At 43.0% G+C, this 16,884-nt stretch overlaps 1 protein-coding gene across 25 annotated transcripts in view; it reads left to right on the top strand.

The window, feature by feature from the left end:
* LOC126394778 (calcium/calmodulin-dependent protein kinase type II subunit beta) overlaps positions 1-16,884 on the top strand; it is a 125,687-nt gene that overhangs the window by 18,151 nt on the left and 90,652 nt on the right. For all 25 annotated transcript variants that reach the window (XM_050051849.1, XM_050051847.1, XM_050051846.1 and 22 more), the window contains exons 3-5: positions 8,547-8,606; positions 10,349-10,403; positions 10,747-10,812. In XM_050051849.1, coding sequence (XP_049907806.1) covers positions 8,547-8,606; positions 10,349-10,403; positions 10,747-10,812 — 181 coding nt within the window. The remainder of the gene's footprint in view (positions 1-8,546; positions 8,607-10,348; positions 10,404-10,746; positions 10,813-16,884) is intronic.

The raw sequence follows: 16,884 nt of genomic DNA, 5'->3' as shown, positions 1-16,884 counted from the left end.
ACTGATCTAGACTGACGGCGATCAACTCTGGTGGCGGCATCGCAACCAGAAAGCGGCATGCTCTCACCAAAAGACCCTCTTAGGTACAGAAATTTGGCACTGATTGCTTAAACGTGAATTGGTACTCAACGACGTAATTTGGTCAGTACCCTTAAAAGTACCCAAGCACCTAACCCTACTTACTCTGTCGTTAATTCGTATACTGAATCTTGTTACATTTTTCTGACACTGCGATAACATTTCCTGCCAATGCCCAAGCTTTACCTTAAATTCAGAGGCTGCATGATGACACTATGTCCCTTGTCCTGACCGCCTCGACCACAATGCAGATCATACCCAACATTTCCCACCTGACAAGAGTCACACTGATGCTGCGAGTCAAATGTTCTGAACAGTGGTTATATCTGGCTCTATGTCTTTGTGGCTGTCTTTTTACATCTCCTCCCCTCTTGAGACTTCAGTCCTCACTGGTGATGATTAACCCAAATTCATTCCTCTCCTCTCTGCTCCCCCAACACACCGACAGACTTCACTGAATGCCGTCCTTGGGTTATCTCACTCAGTGAACAGGATGCTTATGTTCTTCTCTGCAACCTATCTCCTCCTGCTTGTCCTCTTATCTCCGCTTCCTCCCTCCTTCCCCTCAGGACCAGTCCTCATCCTGCTTCCTCTCCCAGCACTCTCATTTCTTATTAACCTGCTGCATCACTAGCACAGGATTGTTATCTGACTGGCCGGCTGTTTGAATGACTGACTAAACATATGAATTTTTAAAGCAGCCTGCGCTACCACTGCTACATCGCCACAGTCGCAAACTCATTCCTGACAGCACCACACCAAGGAGGTCCTGTTTTGATCCCATGTGTTGGCTACAAAAAAGAAGAAAACATTTTATTACCTTGAAAAGAACATGTTCACTTTTTCAACAATCTCTTTGGATAATCTCTTTAAAATCATGTATAGACACATTTTTAGACTTTTAAAAATAGTGTGTTCACTGTAGATGCCTCCCCTGCATATTAGGTATGTGCCAGACATGTTAAATCTTTGCATTTCAGCAATGCTGTAGTTAACGTATGGTTAAATTTAGGCACAAAAACCACTTGGTTGTGGTTAAGAAGAGATCATGTTTTGGTTTAAAATACCTGAGGCCTGTACTACGAAGCCAGTTGAACTAACCTCAGGATATCTTTTTGTCATCTGGCTTGACTAACCCTAACACTGGCCGTCTGGATAACCAGGCTACGAGGCTGGTTATCAACTAGTTCAGCCAACTCTGGGTTTTCCTATCCAGCCATGAGCTCGTTCATGTGAAAGAGGCGGAGGTGTTAATTATGAGCGACATCATCAGGACCATGAAGGAAGTAGGCTATATGATATGCAATGAACATGTCTGCGACTGGCGTGAGATGTAAAACATCAAGTAAAGCATGGCATTGCCTTTAATTACCTCATTAAAACTGCCGATGGGGAACAAAGTTCACGTATCACAAAATAAATCACACTTGTTTGACTTTTATCTGAGAGCATTGGCACTATTTATGTTATCGATCACAATTAATAATCTGTTGCTCTTTAAACAGCTCAGCATGTCTGGTGGCGAGATGCTTAGCTAAGTTGGATATGTTAGCTCCCTCAGCCAGCGTCGGTTTAAAACATCTTTTTTACAGATGGGCTTTGTGGTGTCTGCGGGCTTGCCTTGCCCTTGCCTTGCTGTCACACAATCTACGCAATTTGGAGGAAATGAGGCTTTTGTTAAAATTCTTTTGTTCCTAATTCTTAAATAAAATTGGTTGTTTTACCGTTTGTAAAGGCAGGGTATTGCGATACCTTTCTAGTATGGGTATACCGTGCAAAACTAAGTATCACACCAATCCTCATCGAGATCAGTGGTTCCCAACTGTTGGCTCCGGTCCAAAAGTGTGTCGTAGGTCCATTCTGAATGGACCGCAAGTGACTCACAAAGATGTCAGATTTGTAAAAGACACACTTTATTTTGAAGTACAGTGAATTTCCGGCATAGAGGTTTTATTTTGAAGTGCCGTTTTGAGCGACTAATGGACAGCTACTGACAGAGACAGCAAACCAGCTTGATGACATGGCCAAATGCCAGTATGACGCTGAATGTATTAAACTGTGTGGACCTTGAACTAATCACCCTTTTTAGATAGGAATTGTGCAAATTTGCAGGAAAGCCCAATCAGTCTTCTTTCAGCATTGGCAGCATAAAAACAAAATCGGGGAATGCAGCAAAATGCCGCCTACCTACCTTTGTTTATACAGAATGCGCCTTTTTCGGGGCAATGGGGGGCGTGAGCAAGTCACAAAACGTGTAGCTCAGCGTGTGACATAAACAGTGACGTGGGAGGGAGGCCGCGGGTAGTCAGGCGGCGATTCTTTCGTAAATCGGCCCATTCTTCACTGTCCCCGTCATCTGACGGTTAATGGCCTCTTCGTTTGCAAGGGCAAGGAGGACGCGTCTCCCCAGTTGCTCATCTTTACAGTGTCTGTCAGGTTTGCGTTTCCCTCTTGCTACTAGCTGCTCACTAATTCCTGCTATCAGCTGTTTCCTGTTTATCTACCGTCAGTGGCTCATACGTGCAGCGTCATCAACAGCTCCTCCCACAAGTCTTCAACAGCCCCTCCTGTTGTGGAGGGCCGCCTCGATCTGTTTAAACTAAAAGGGTTCCGCCAATATGTCTACGCTACGAGGCAGAAAATCGGGTGCCTCGGATCAACTCACCAATCCGCCTCTGTGTGTCTAAACGCTCGCAGCTGGCCAGCAAAACGGCCCAACAATCACGGAAAATCTGGCACTGTAAAAGGGGCTCATGACTAAGGAGAAATCTGGATACGTGGCTGGACCAGTTGGGAACCACTGGCCTAGAAGATGTCAGCTCATACCAGGTCACATCAGAAACGTTAATATCATACGTATGAAACGAGCCAGTGTAACACATTCGTAGTTTGCAGGAACGTCCAATGCCAGCATTTTCCTCTGGCAGTCGAGCTGCCGTTCAACCACTCACCAGTTTTTATTCTCAGCATGTAAAGAAATCCAAAAGCAAGCACAGACTCGCTGATCAGCTGGATTTGTATTCAGAACTACAGCTGTGGGAACATCAAATAAGACGATGATACCTGAGACCATCTTGTCGATTCTCCACACTTCCCCTTACCCCCAGGTTATCTCACACAGTACAGACTCTGTTCCTTCTTTATGCGCAGTGCTTGTGAAGAGCCGCCATAATAAAACCTTGTATGAGTGGTCTGCATTGGACAGATCATCTGTCATTCACCATGTTGGCTGTAGGTTTATCTCCCATTGATCCAGCCAGCCTGGAGTAAAGGACCTGAACAGAGACCTTCCTTGCTACAGAGGAGGTTGGTGTATCCATACAGGTTTCCAGTCTCAAAGATGAAGCAAGGCTAGAAAGACGGGCAGTTAACTATTTTAATTCTTATTTGCTTAATAATAACAGAATGTTGTGTCAGCATTATTGATCCAGTATGATTGATATACAGGGCTTTACTTGAGAGCTCAGTATATTGATAAGAAGTAAAGGATGGTGTCCTCCTTAAATTGATTGATTGATGTTTAATAAAACCTTTTACCTTTACATGCAGCTATACAGTTTCCAGTGTAGCCATCCATCATGCAGTTCTGCAAAGACGTGTAGATAACAAAGGCCCAGTCTGGCCATCTGGTAGACAAAGCTAAGATGAACCATTGCGCTCACTCGGAGCCAAATCTGTTCTTGCAAATAATATCAGCAGATGCCACTGACAGAATGAAGTACGATGCTTGTGCTCATGACATGTTTTCAGCCATTCGATATTGTAGTATGATAAATGGCATATCTGGCAGCATGTTGCAGTTGATATTTTTTTTTTTTATTGGGGTTAATGGGGAACTTATCCATAGTCAGTAAATTACATACGGTAGATATCTGACGGCACATCCCAAGTTTGGAGAAGCGGCAGGAGTGCAGAAGCCATGCAATGTACCGCTGTCGATGGGTGGTAGCAGCAAAACTTACTTTAGCCACCTAAAAAGCTCCACCTAAAAACATCTATAACAGTTTCGGTGTTATAAGTATTTCATTGCTTTAGCTTTCCGACAGACGGCTCGTTCTGACGGGTAAGCGGGCTTCAGTTCCCCATCTATGCTCTCGTCAGAGCCACCAGACTCCAATGACAAAAACAGCAAGCAGTTGACATGTTTGTCTCCCTGACCAGGTACGAGGGGTGATGAAGTTTTGACCCTCAAGGAAACAAAACAAGATACATGCTTTGGTTTTTCAACATAATCCCCCTCAAGGGCAAGACACTTGCTCCAGCGGTGCTGAAGCGCCTTTATCCCAGTGGAAAAGAACTCTTCAAGTTGGGACCTGTCACACACTCTCCCTGCCACGCTTGAATTCTTGTTCCCAGCGTCTGACTGAGGCATATGAAGGGGCATTGTCATGTTAAATATTGAGCAAAACTTGGTGGATTTTAGATGGTGACATTCCTTTGAGATGAAGATATTTGATCACAGCACGATACTCCAATTTCTCCATTTTCAACAAATCACTGACACTGTTCACTTCAAGAATCTGCAAAAATAAAACAGAAGGAGTTCGAAACATGAACATGGTTAATGATAATAAGGACAGGAGGTAGATTAGAAAAAGTTTGTCACATTTGGTGACTTTCAGAAATTCAAATTAAGCCGTTTAATCGCCAAAGCCACACATGAACACAAACAAAAAAAAAGAAGAAACTGATATAAAGGCTTCAGTTCCCCGTTGAGATTACTGCCTTTACTATATTCAGAACATAGTGTACACTAACTGTTATCTTACTATATAATGATGAAAACTCTGTCTGTTCCACGTTTTTCTTCTCACTGACAATCCATGTGAAATTTGGCACAGGGGTAGAGGGTCATGGGAGGATGCGAATGAAGCAATATTACATCACTTGGCCAAAGGGGGGCGCTATAGCAACCCATTGAAATTGCAAACTTTGAATGGGCATATCTCATGCCCTGTATGTCGTAGAGACATGAAACTTTGCACAGAGATGCCTCTCCTCATGAGGAACACATTTGCCTAAGAACCCATAACTTCTGGTTATATAGATTTTCCGCCATTTTGAATTTTTTGAAAAACACTTCAAATGGATCTCTTCCTAGGAAGTTTGAGCAATCTGCATGAAACTGGGTGAACATAATCTAGGGACCAATATCTAAAGTTCCCTCTTGGCAAAAGTTGGAAAACTTACTAAAACTGAGCTTCTATATGGCAATGAATATTGCGGAGGGCGTGGCTCATCACATAAAGGTGTATAACATCTCAAGGGTTTCACCCATCACCACGCAACTTTGTAGGCATATGACCACACATAATCTGAGGGGACCCCTCCATTATTGACCCCATCAAACAAAATGGGGGCGCTAGAGAGCTAATTTCTTATCTAGGCCTAACTGCCATATCGATTTTTACTAAACTTGGTAGATATGTAGAACAGGACGCCTCAAGGTGGCTAGAGAAATTTAACTGTGTGCCGACTGACATCTACTGTATGCAATACACTGACTATGGATAAGTACCTCATTTAACCCTTCTTCAAAAGATCCAAACTATCCCTTTAGTCCAGCCAGGGTGAGTTCGGCTGGAGAGAGGCGTGATCCTTGATGGACAATAGCCTCACTTGGGGTGCTAATTCATGATACCTCTTCCCTAATGATTAACAAATAAATTATTCAATGTATTTCTGATCAGCTGTTAAGATATACTATTTTTGAAATGTTACCACACTGACAGTGTCTGAAATACAGTTTGTAACACAGGAATAACCAAACAAATGGAAAAAAAAAAAACATTCAGTGTGTCCGTAGTCCCCTCCAAAACCAAATGAAAAATTGAAGAATGAATCAATAATGTGAGCGAAAACAAAACTAGAAGCAGGCGGTGGTGTTCGGTGAAACAGCAGCAATCAGCAGCGTCGTATTCTTGAAACAGAAAGACAGCAACCAGGCTTTGTGCATATTAATCGCCCTTGCATTTTTTTTTTCTCCTTCCTCCCTCCTTCTCTGTCCCCCCCTTCAACACTCCTCCACTCCTCTCTCCGCCTCGCTCCTCTCATCTTCTAAGACTATAATCACTGGGCTTACACTTCACTGTCACTCCTCAATGCCAGCGTGAATGTGTGCGCTCGTGATTTGCCAGTCTATTTGTGTGCCTGCATGTGCAGTGCGTGTTACAGTATGTGTACAGTTGTGTGTTTTTAAGCCCATGTAACTTGTACATGGGTGTGGGTGAACACATGCATCTTCATGTTTATGCTCACTGCTGTGCTCTGCATGCCTGCACATACAGGGTGGTCCACCCCCTTGTGTGTGTGTGTGTGTGTGTGTGTGTGTGTGTGTGTGTGTGTGTGTGTGTGTTCTGTGCGTTTGTATGTGGGCTAAGATTGCAGCTTGCTCCATAACCATGGAATCATGGTTGGCCAGCATCATTAAGCTGTTATATAAGCGCGCGCGCGCACACACACACACACACGTAAATACATAATCTACACCCATACATAGTGTTCTTAGCAGACAATAAGTTAGTAGACCTGCACTCTGACTCACAGGGAATGATATTATAATAATGTTGCATTCATATCCTGATATATTTGTTTTGTTAAAACAGGATAAGCACTGTTAGTCACCACTGCGATGTGAAAATGCAGTGCAGGAATATGGAAAATTTGCATGCGAATTTTCAGCATGACAACTATGCAAAACTATGGGAATGGTGCCATTTATCTATGTTGCCGTGTTCCATTTTTGTCAGACAATATTGAGTCAAGCAGTAGCAGCGATGACCATGACCACCTTTTCCTGAGAACTAAGAGAAGAAGAAGCTGAGTCGATCCAATTTTGGAGGAGTACGGAACATGGCGAATCCCATTGGCTGACCTCTTAGCTGTTGGGTGATCTCAAGTCATGTATCATCCTTTATTTGGTTGTTGAAGTAGTCTGGTAGCCTGGAAATCCAGACCCAAATCTAGAAAGATTTAGGGTCTGGCTATGAGTAATGAAAATGGCCCAACTCGAGGGGCGGCGCCAAGCATGCATTTGTAAATATCACTGCACGCAATTGGATAACACTACGACCAATCAGAGCAATACACGGGGTGACGTATCCAGAGCGCTATCTGGTAGATTAAACTCTTGCTGTATCCGGTCGGCAAAACAGCAAAAATGCCCTTCTTGCAAAGTGTGTAATTAGCTACTGTATTTGTAGAACGGTATGTATGTCTTTTGGCTAATTAAAAAGTCAACAGTTACATTCACACTTGGACTAAGTTACAGAAAAGTATTTTAAGCATAACTGGTCCAAATGCCCCTTTTCTTTTGGTACAGAATGATGGAAAAATGTTAAAGGGATATAACAAAGTTTGTTTTGGAAACACAATATATTGAGAGATTTTATGGTGAGGGATGGAGAGTCAATGTTTTGTCATGAGGATGCACATGCAGGTGACACGATACATGATCTTACTATTCCACCAAACTAGGGGTGGCCGTAATACGCTAGCACATGCAGGGAAGAAAAGGACTGCTAGCTAGTAAACATGGATGTAACCGAGGCTGGTTTCAAAATATCGAGAAATCTGCAAAAGTTTTATGAGAAAGGAAATGTATTGCACGTCACACACTGAGCGAGCCACCTGTTAATGACACTGTGGGCTAATGGGCATGTAGCTACTTCCATGTTTCAGATGATACGTCATGTTTGTAGTCGACCAATGAAGATGAGTTTACATATCACCTTGGGTTCGTCCTTCACCTTCTCAAAATGATCCCACACTTTGGATTTCCTGTCCGACATGTTATTAACTAGCCTGTGGAATAACCGCAGGTACCAGCCCTGATGACCTTTCTGGTCGACTAACGTTTGGTCGACTATTTAAGGGCAGCCCTAGATTTTATAGTCTCATCCCCACACTGATCAGTGTTTAAAGGTATTGAAACAGGGTCTGTGTTTGGGAAAATGTCATGATTTCTTTAGCTGTTTGTTGAAGTGGTACAACGATGGCATGATTATTAAAAAGAAGACGCACTCAAACTGACAAACATTTGCACTGTGCCTCATGTTGTACATCCATTTGTCAATTTCTGCCTTCACGTTCATTGCAATAGACGAGATTAAAGACTACACTGGATTAAATGGACTGTTTTACCTCTAATTTGATCACTGTTAATGTCTCCATCTGTCAGTGAAGATACTCTGTAACACCAATGATATTTAGAGACCCTAGAGAGACACCTTATCTCATTGAGCGGATGAACATACTGTAGTTCATTTGTGTGTTTTTATCAAACTTTGTCATTACATATCTCACCACAGTGTTTTGACATTCTCACATTTAACCCGATTGTCCCGAGTGAGCTGCTACAATATCAGGTCATGATGTGAAAGTGTATTTGCAGTCACATTTTAAGAATAACTCCTCATTATCTCTCTCTCCCTCTTGCTCTCTGTCTTTCTGTCTCTGTTGCCCTTCAGATCACCAGAAGCTGGAAAGAGAGGCTCGGATCTGTCGCCTGTTGAAACACCCCAACATCGGTAAAGAGATGTCTTTCTATTTTCGCCAACATCCGTCTAATAAGAGAATCAAAATGAAACCCATCTATTACAACTTACTGAAAAGTGAAAACCAAGGTTTTTTGTTATTGATTTGACTTTGCAAAACATTCATTTATTACTTTTTATTACAAAATATATCATATTTTTACTACCCCTTCATGGGGAGCCTATTTGTTGCTGTTAGCTCGTGGGAATTATAAGTGTGTGACACATCAAAAGCCCTGATCAGCACCCAGTGTGAGGGATGACAACATTTGAAAGGAAAAAGATCTGTGTATGTATATATATATATATATATATATTTATACCACTATACTACTGGCTGGTTAAGTGAATAACATGGATCATTTTGTTACTTTGCAATGCTCCTCCGAGGAACCTTGGCTTCTGCCGTTCATGTAGATGCCACTTGACACGCTACACCCACCCAAACAACATTACAGTAGGGGTGTAACGGTACACACAAGTCACGGTTCGGTACGTACCGTGGTGTGGGGGTCATGGTTCGGTAAGGGTTCGGTACAACAGGAAAAAAGCAACAAAAAGCCACACATGTATTTAACTAGCTTTTTTTCATTTATTTTGAACAGACACCAATTGACTGCAAAACTAAAAACCATCTCCTGTCATAAAAGTAAAAAATAAATAGAACTAGAGCACTTGGAGAGCGCAGACCTCCGCCAAGCAGCTCGGATTTCCCATTTTATTATTTTATCCACTTTGCTTCAACCAATCACCACCAAAATTGTATCATCTGTTCATAACCTCCTTGGCGGAGGTAATAAAACATAAAACAAAATGCCAGTTGCCTCGGTGATGTTTTTGGCCCTGTCTGTGTTCATGTCAAGAGGCTGCTTAAAAGCAGCGGGGAGGAGTTGTTGCACACAAGTTGTTTTTTTCCTCGCACCAGTGATAGACATATAGTATATGTGTTAACATGTTTGATGTGTTTCCAGCGACGTACCGCGACAGACAGGAAGCCAAAGTGTTCCCATACGGGTGATTTAAATGAAGCCGGCGGCTCTTCTGACTCCACTCTCTCCATCAGTTTTCTTCTTCGTCTGTTTTTGTAACTGCTTTTCCTTCATCTGTAATGACGGTTGCTGGCAGCTTTCAGGCTCATTACCGCCACCTGGATTGAAGTGAGGACTTTTTTTTAATACTGCGTACTACATATGACTGCGTGCACCAAACCGTGACACCTGTACCATGACAGCACGGGATGAATACAAATACCGTTACACCCCTACATTACAGTACACCCCCTATTGGCAACTGTACTCCCTGATGGAAGGACAGTGCACCCTGCCACACCACAAAAACTGCTCAGGAATGGCGTGGGGGACATGACTAAGAGCTCAAGGCGTCAGCCTGGCCTCCAAATTCCCCAGATCACAATCCGATCAAACATACATGGGGCATGTTTTCGCCTCATTGTGAATCTTTTGTCTGACCTGGGTTTAAGGCGCAAGCAAAGTTAGCAAGTGCTACCATATCCACAAATGCCTGATGGGTGGGTTTAATAATTTAATAATGTTTAATAATGTTTGGCTGTATCGCTATAAAGGCCCGCCCATTTCAGACTAGTGAGAAAAACTCATGGAAACAGGGTAAAAAAATTGACTTTACTCACACAACGAATTAATAATAAAACACTAAAGAAAAAAAATATAGATACAAAGAGAAATTGACATTTATCCCTCTTTATCTCTCTCTCCTAGTTCGTCTTCATGACAGTATATCAGAGGAGGGTTTCCACTACCTCCTGTTTGACTTGTAAGTTCTCCTCTCCTCTCCTCTCCTCTCCTCTCCTCTCCTCTCCTCTCCTCCACCCTGATTCCCCACCCTTGCCTATATATACAATTACATAACTCTCTAACTCCTATATCCCCTCCACCAACACCACCACCACCACCACCACCACCACCACCACCACCCACGCCCTACACATCATCTCCTGGCAATTCCCTCTAGTTTCCATGGTAACTGTGTGGGAAGGGGGGGGTTGGGGGAAGGGGGGATGCCGTAGGAATCCTTGCTTTATAGCCTTTATAGCCCCCCCCCACCTCCCTCCAATCTAACCATGCCAGTATTAATATGTTTGTGTGTGCGTGTGCAGGGTGACCGGAGGTGAACTGTTTGAGGACATCGTAGCCAGAGAGTATTACAGCGAGGCCGACGCCAGGTAGGAGCACAGCCTTCGCTCTGTGTATGTGTGAAAGGGCTTCTCCTTGTCCTTAAATGGCCTCTGTCTTCTGTCTTCTGTCGTCTTTTAGTTTTTATGTATCTTTCCCTTTCTTTTGTGACTCTGCTTTACGCTGTCTTCAACTCAGCGCTCCTCTTTTTCTCGCTGTCCTCTTTACTCCTCTCCCTGTCTCTGCGCCTCACATCCCTTCTCTGCATGTTTTCTTTCTTCACTTATTGTTTTTCCTCTTGACTTGTGTTTGTTTTTAGTGTCTTCTTTTGTTTCTACTTCCTTTTCTCTTCTCTCCTGCTAGCTGTCTCCCTTTCTCTTTTTTGGTTAACTTCCCATTTTACCTCCTGTTTTCGCTGCCGTATCACTACTACTTTTTCTTTGCTCCTTCCTTCTTTTCCTCCTTATTTTTCGATACTCCTCCTCTGTCCTTCGCTTTTTCCGTCACATCAATGCCACAGTGCCTCACTTCTCACACCTACACAGGAGCAACATCAAAGTCTAATCCAAGGTTTGACCAATATGGGTTTTCAAGGTCAGAGCAGATTTTCAAATAATCTGCTTTTCAGGTTTTCAAATCTGAAAAGTGTGGTGGATGTTGTTGCTGAGTTTATTTTGGACCGCACAGTGCCCGGTATAAACAAAATTGACATTGAATAGGAGTCTGTGAGTTAGTGCCTAGGTCACTTTCAAAGTGCAGCACAGCTTTTTGCAAACATCTAATATCTTGTAGTGAAAATTGAGATACCAGCAGAGTTTGGTTTGTAATAAGAGGAGAAGTGATTTCTGCAAAGTGCAAGAGATGTCACAGCAAGAAACACGTAGCACTTAAAGACCCCCTCTACTCAAAAATGTGTTTTTTCTTTTGTTTACGCCCCTAAAATATCTGACCTTGACTATACTGTCTTACTAAAGAGGTGTTTTCACATTCCTCTACTGAAGGAATGTTTGGCACATAACTAATTCAAGAGCCAATCACTGTTGTAAACCTGGCTTGTAAAACCTCGTCAGCTAAGGCTATCACGCCCGTAACTTAGTGCCTCTCCCTGCGTGTTGCATTAGACGTGACAAATGTATCTGGACTTCCTTGGGTGAGTGTGACCTTTCCTATCTGGGGAGTGTGTGTGGTTGACTCACCGCCAGGACACCACTCTTGCTCCTCGTGACCAGTTCACTCAGACTCGGTAGAGTGTGCAGTTTTTGGATGTAAACCAAACCCTGGAGCTTATTTAAAAAAATTCAATTCAAATTCATTTTGGCGGATGTGTCGTAGTAAAGCTGCTGGATTTTGGACACAATGGTCCTCAGTCTCCAGTCTGTTGCAATCCATTTTGCAAGGGAATTCGTTAGTTGGTCACAGGTAGACTTACTCAGTTCGCATCTGAACACCCGGCCGAGTGTGGCTTGATGAGACAGACAGCTAGCGCTAGCATCAGAAGATAACTTCATCAAAATTAATGCGTTATTTTGACAGCCCTAAAAAATGCTAGCTACATTTACCATTCTGATACGCCTGTCAGTCGATGATTTTGGTGCACAACAGACTCGGCATCTGAGTCTGGGTTTGACTGATGGCTCAAACATGTAGGACTAAGGCCCAATCCCATTTCTACCCCTTAAACTTGGTATTGAGTGCCCTCGTTTGCGAGATAACCCTTGATGGGGGAAGTGAGAAATATAAGGGTAGAGATCTTACCCTAAGAAAGGAGACACCACTTCATGCAAATCGGTGTGACCAACGTGCAGGCATACGTCACGCGTAGTAGTGATGCAAGATACCGGTAGTCATTCAGGTTTGAAAATGCCGGCTCCAGCGCTTGTGTTGTGGTGTGTGCCATGTTTATTCTTCTCCGTCTGATGAATCAACGGAGAAGAATAAACAGGAGGCGTCTACGATGTCTTCTAGTTCTGATCGATTTTGTTCGGGTCAGTCGATTTTGTTTAAATATTCTGACGCTGTGTTCAGCCGAGTTGCTGATGAGTTTACGCTAGTCCAACCATCTGTTGTTTGTATAGCCTACATTCCGATCGTACAGTAACAAATTGTTTTCCAAAACTTGCCGAAGTTGCTGACTTCGCAAGGTGTTCTGGGAAATTTCATCTTCCACTTCGTTGAAAGTGTGGGTCGGGGCTCCCTTGGAATCTAGGGCGGGTTTTAAGTGTTGGAAACCACTTCCACTACCTCAACTCTGTTTTGGGACACCACTAGCCTAAACGTGAACGCGCACAACCAAGTGCAAATGCAAGTGCAAGTGCAAGTGCAAGTTAGGGGAAGTGTGGGGTATTGGGACAGGCCCTATAGAAAGTCGCTGATAATGACATCAACAAACTCTTATTGGTCAAACCTTAACTTTGTGTCTTTTAAATGATCTCAGTTAGCTTTACTGGTGCAGGTGCACCCCTACACTGTTACTTTGCCCCCTTCAGTTCCCACCTGTGCTTTCCCTTTCCTCAGTGAGAGACATAAAAACAAGTATGTAAGCAGAACAAAACAAATTTCCCTGCTCACTTGTAGTGTTCGTGTGTCTGTGGACAGTCTCACCCTCTCTCTTTCTTTCCATTTCTTAATTTTCATTCAGCTCTCTTCTTTACTTCTGTATTCAAATTGCACCACCACCGCCGCCCATGCTCTTTTATATCTCACTCCCACAACTCGTGCTGACTCATCGACACACACAGTTCACTTTTTGAACCAATGGCGGAAGAGGAAATGGAGTAGTGGGGGGGTGGACAGACAATAGACTGAGAGAAGAGTGTGAGAGAGATACTTGAAAATGACAGTTGTGGCGTGGGTGTTAGTCCATTCAGCAGCGGTAAAAGTGAAAGTGAATAGTCTGATGTTGTTGAAATTCATGCCAGTATGGCACCATAAATGGTCTTTAGCTCTTCACTCCAAAGCTATTTGACTTGTAGCTTGAGAACAGTGAACTCAGGTCATGTGAGCAGAGTGTTATGTAGCCAACTGGCCTTGTAACCAGTTTAAATTACATTTATTCAAAATGCCTCAAGCCTTAAATGTCAACTGTGTAACATTTGACGAGAGAATGATTTTTATTTTCAGTTTCCTGAACTGAAATAAATGACATGAGGTCTTTTGGTTTTGTCCTGGTGATGACAAATTCATTTTTAAGGGAACATGTTCCTTTGATATTCTTGAGTAGAACCTGATCCCAGACCAGCTTTGTAAACATGAGCTGTTTACTGACATCACATTACTTGATTTCTTGGTAATGGAGTCCTCAAAATTCAATTAGTCTGATTAGCCTGTTACATTAAATATGAGTAAGAGACACCATCCTTGGTCACCTTATAAATGCATTCACATTATTACTTTTTTTTACTGTACTTTTTTGTAATGATGTCTGGGCCAGGTTATTTTAAAACCTGCACCAACCCAGCTGTTGTAAGAGTCAATTCGCTCCGACTAACTTGTAAACGTTAATCAATTACCTGAACTCGACCTGTACGCTGGAGCTGAGAGTTTCTAGTAATGACCATCACTTAAAACAACCTACCTGCTGTTGGCTGTATTTTATGTCATTTACAGTAAATATTACGATACAAAACGTGTTTTTCTTTGTCTTTGTTTAATGATGTCACAGAAGTGCATATTAAACAGATTCACTGTGGACAAAGAGGCAGTTGCTTGCTGTTAGGACACGGTGGGAAGCCTACAAATTCTCAGAGGGAAATATTTTTACCGGACAGTATGGCTGGAGAGATGTAAAGATTCTGACTTCAACAGATTTCCTGGTGAAAAGCTGAATAACAGAACGCCTGAGTGCAGCAGGTAAAGCTGGTGGCTGTAAGACAGAGACAGAGAGGGGAAAGAGAGGGTGGAAGTTCGATTAGTGCAGTGTTTCTGCGGTTTATTAATAACTTGCTGAGAACACTACGTTGTCACTTTATGACCCACCTGTCTGAAACTTGTGATATTTTCTAACAAACTGACCTGAACCACCGACCCACGGGACCTGCGTGTCATGAGTTGTTTGGTCTATAAAATGTTGATCAGTCTTTCCCAAAGTCCAAGATGACGTCCTTAAAAGTCTTAAAAGTTTTACCACAACCCAAAGATTTTCAGTCTGCTGTCATAGAGGAGGGAAAAGGGAAGGTAGAATCCAGAATTTTGCCTTTTTTCTTTAAAATGACTGATTAATTGATAATTGAATTATCCATCCATCGATCCATTTTTAACTGCTTATCCGGGGCTGGGTCGTGGGGGCAGCAGGCCAAGCAAAGCACCTCAGACATCCCTCTCCCCAGCAACGCTTTCCACCTCCTCCTGGGGGACCCCAAGGCATTCCCAAACCAGATGAGATATGTAATCCCTCCAGTGTGTTCTGGGTCTGCCGCGGGGCCGCCTACCAGTAGGACGTGCCCAGAACACCTCTAACGGGAGGCGCCCAGGAGGATCCTGATCAGATGCCCGAACCACCTCAACTGACCCTTTCAACGCGAAGGAGCAGCGGCTCTACTCCGAGCTCCCTCTGGATGTCCGAGCTCCTCACCCTATCTCTACAGCTGAGCCCAGACACCCCACGGAAGAAAACTCAGTTCGGCCGCTTGTATCCACAACCTCATTCTTTCAGTCACTACCCAGAGCTCATGACCATAGGTGAGGGTTGGGACATAGATGGACAAGTAATTGGAAAGCTACGCCTTCCGACTCAGCTCCCTCTTCACCACAGCAGTGCAGTACAGTGCCCACATCACTGCAGAAGCCGCGCCAAACCGCCAATCCATCTCACTCTTCATTCTACCCTCACTCGTGAACAAGACCCCGAGATACTTGAAGTCCCTCGCTTGAGGCAGTTGGTGATTAATTCAGTAGATCTAATCAATCAATCAATCAATCAATCAATCGATCGTTGCAGCGCTAGTGTAAATCCAGCTGAAGTTTCAGTGAAACTATTTTTAATTGTGTGCAACAAGTAGTCTAAAAGCAATCCTATTTGGAGCAAGAGTGGCGAGCTTTGGCTTACAGCTCAGGTTTTAGTCAGTGCATAATCTCCATCACCAAGCAAACCTGACATGGCATATTTCTTATAGTCATAGCTAACATCAAACTTAAATGTCTTTCTACTGTGCATTTACAGCTCTCTGCTCCAGTTCTAGAGTTTTAGTTGATTTTTAGCCAGTGACAGAAACTGTGGAAAAGACAAATCCTCAAATTATTTTTGCACTTGTATCATTACTCAGAAAAGAAAATCAAATCTGATTGTACAGTTTTTTAGGGATTCTGTTACCTAGGATACCTAGGATTGCAGATTGCAACCAGCTAAAACATCTCCCACATGCCAAGCATTAACTCCTGCTTAGGATTCCTTCAGGGTTCATTGTTCGGGATGTTTTTACTGTTAGCTGAATTGTTCACAGTGATCTCTTCCTCTCCAAAACAAACAGACCAGGTGATTCAAACCTGCAAAAACACTGAATAAAGCAGTTCAATGTTAAAAATAAACATTTCTCCAATGCTGTTTGGCACATCGCAGTGGGCTGCTTGCCCAGCACCTGCTAGTGTGTCCTCACCTTTTTTCTCTGATTAATTAAGAACCAGACATTGAGGAGGTTTTAGGAGCTGAATTATCCACAGAGGTCTCTTCCTCTTCAAAACAAACAAATCAAGTGATTTAAAATGGTAAAAACACTGAATAAAGTAGTGTCATGTTTAAAAATCTGTGTTTTTCTGATGCTGCTAGTCACAGAGGGGCTGCTGACTCTTTCTAAGGTAACAAAAACACAACAATTCATATTTTCAGGTGATAATGCACTAAATAAACATGCTTTTTACATTATATTCTATTTCTGCTAATATATCCCCCTAAATCCTACACACTGGACCTTTAAACTAGGGTTCCAAAACATTAAGTTTTATCTAATGGATCCAGCAAAGTTGAGGCCCACAGATGAAAGTGTCATGTAAGCATACTCATCTGTCGTATGGTAACTGTTAAGCGGGATTTATACCTCTGCGTCGCATCAACGCTGTACCCTGCGCCGTACCCTACGCCGTATCCTGACATGCCAGAAATGCCATAAATGTAACACACATAGCCACGA

Source organism: Epinephelus moara, chromosome 8 (genome assembly GCF_006386435.1).
Source record: "Epinephelus moara isolate mb chromosome 8, YSFRI_EMoa_1.0, whole genome shotgun sequence".
NCBI lineage: Eukaryota > Metazoa > Chordata > Actinopteri > Perciformes > Serranidae > Epinephelus > Epinephelus moara.
Note: the sequence above shows the minus strand (reverse complement) of the source record. Positions and strands in the feature narration are given on the sequence as shown.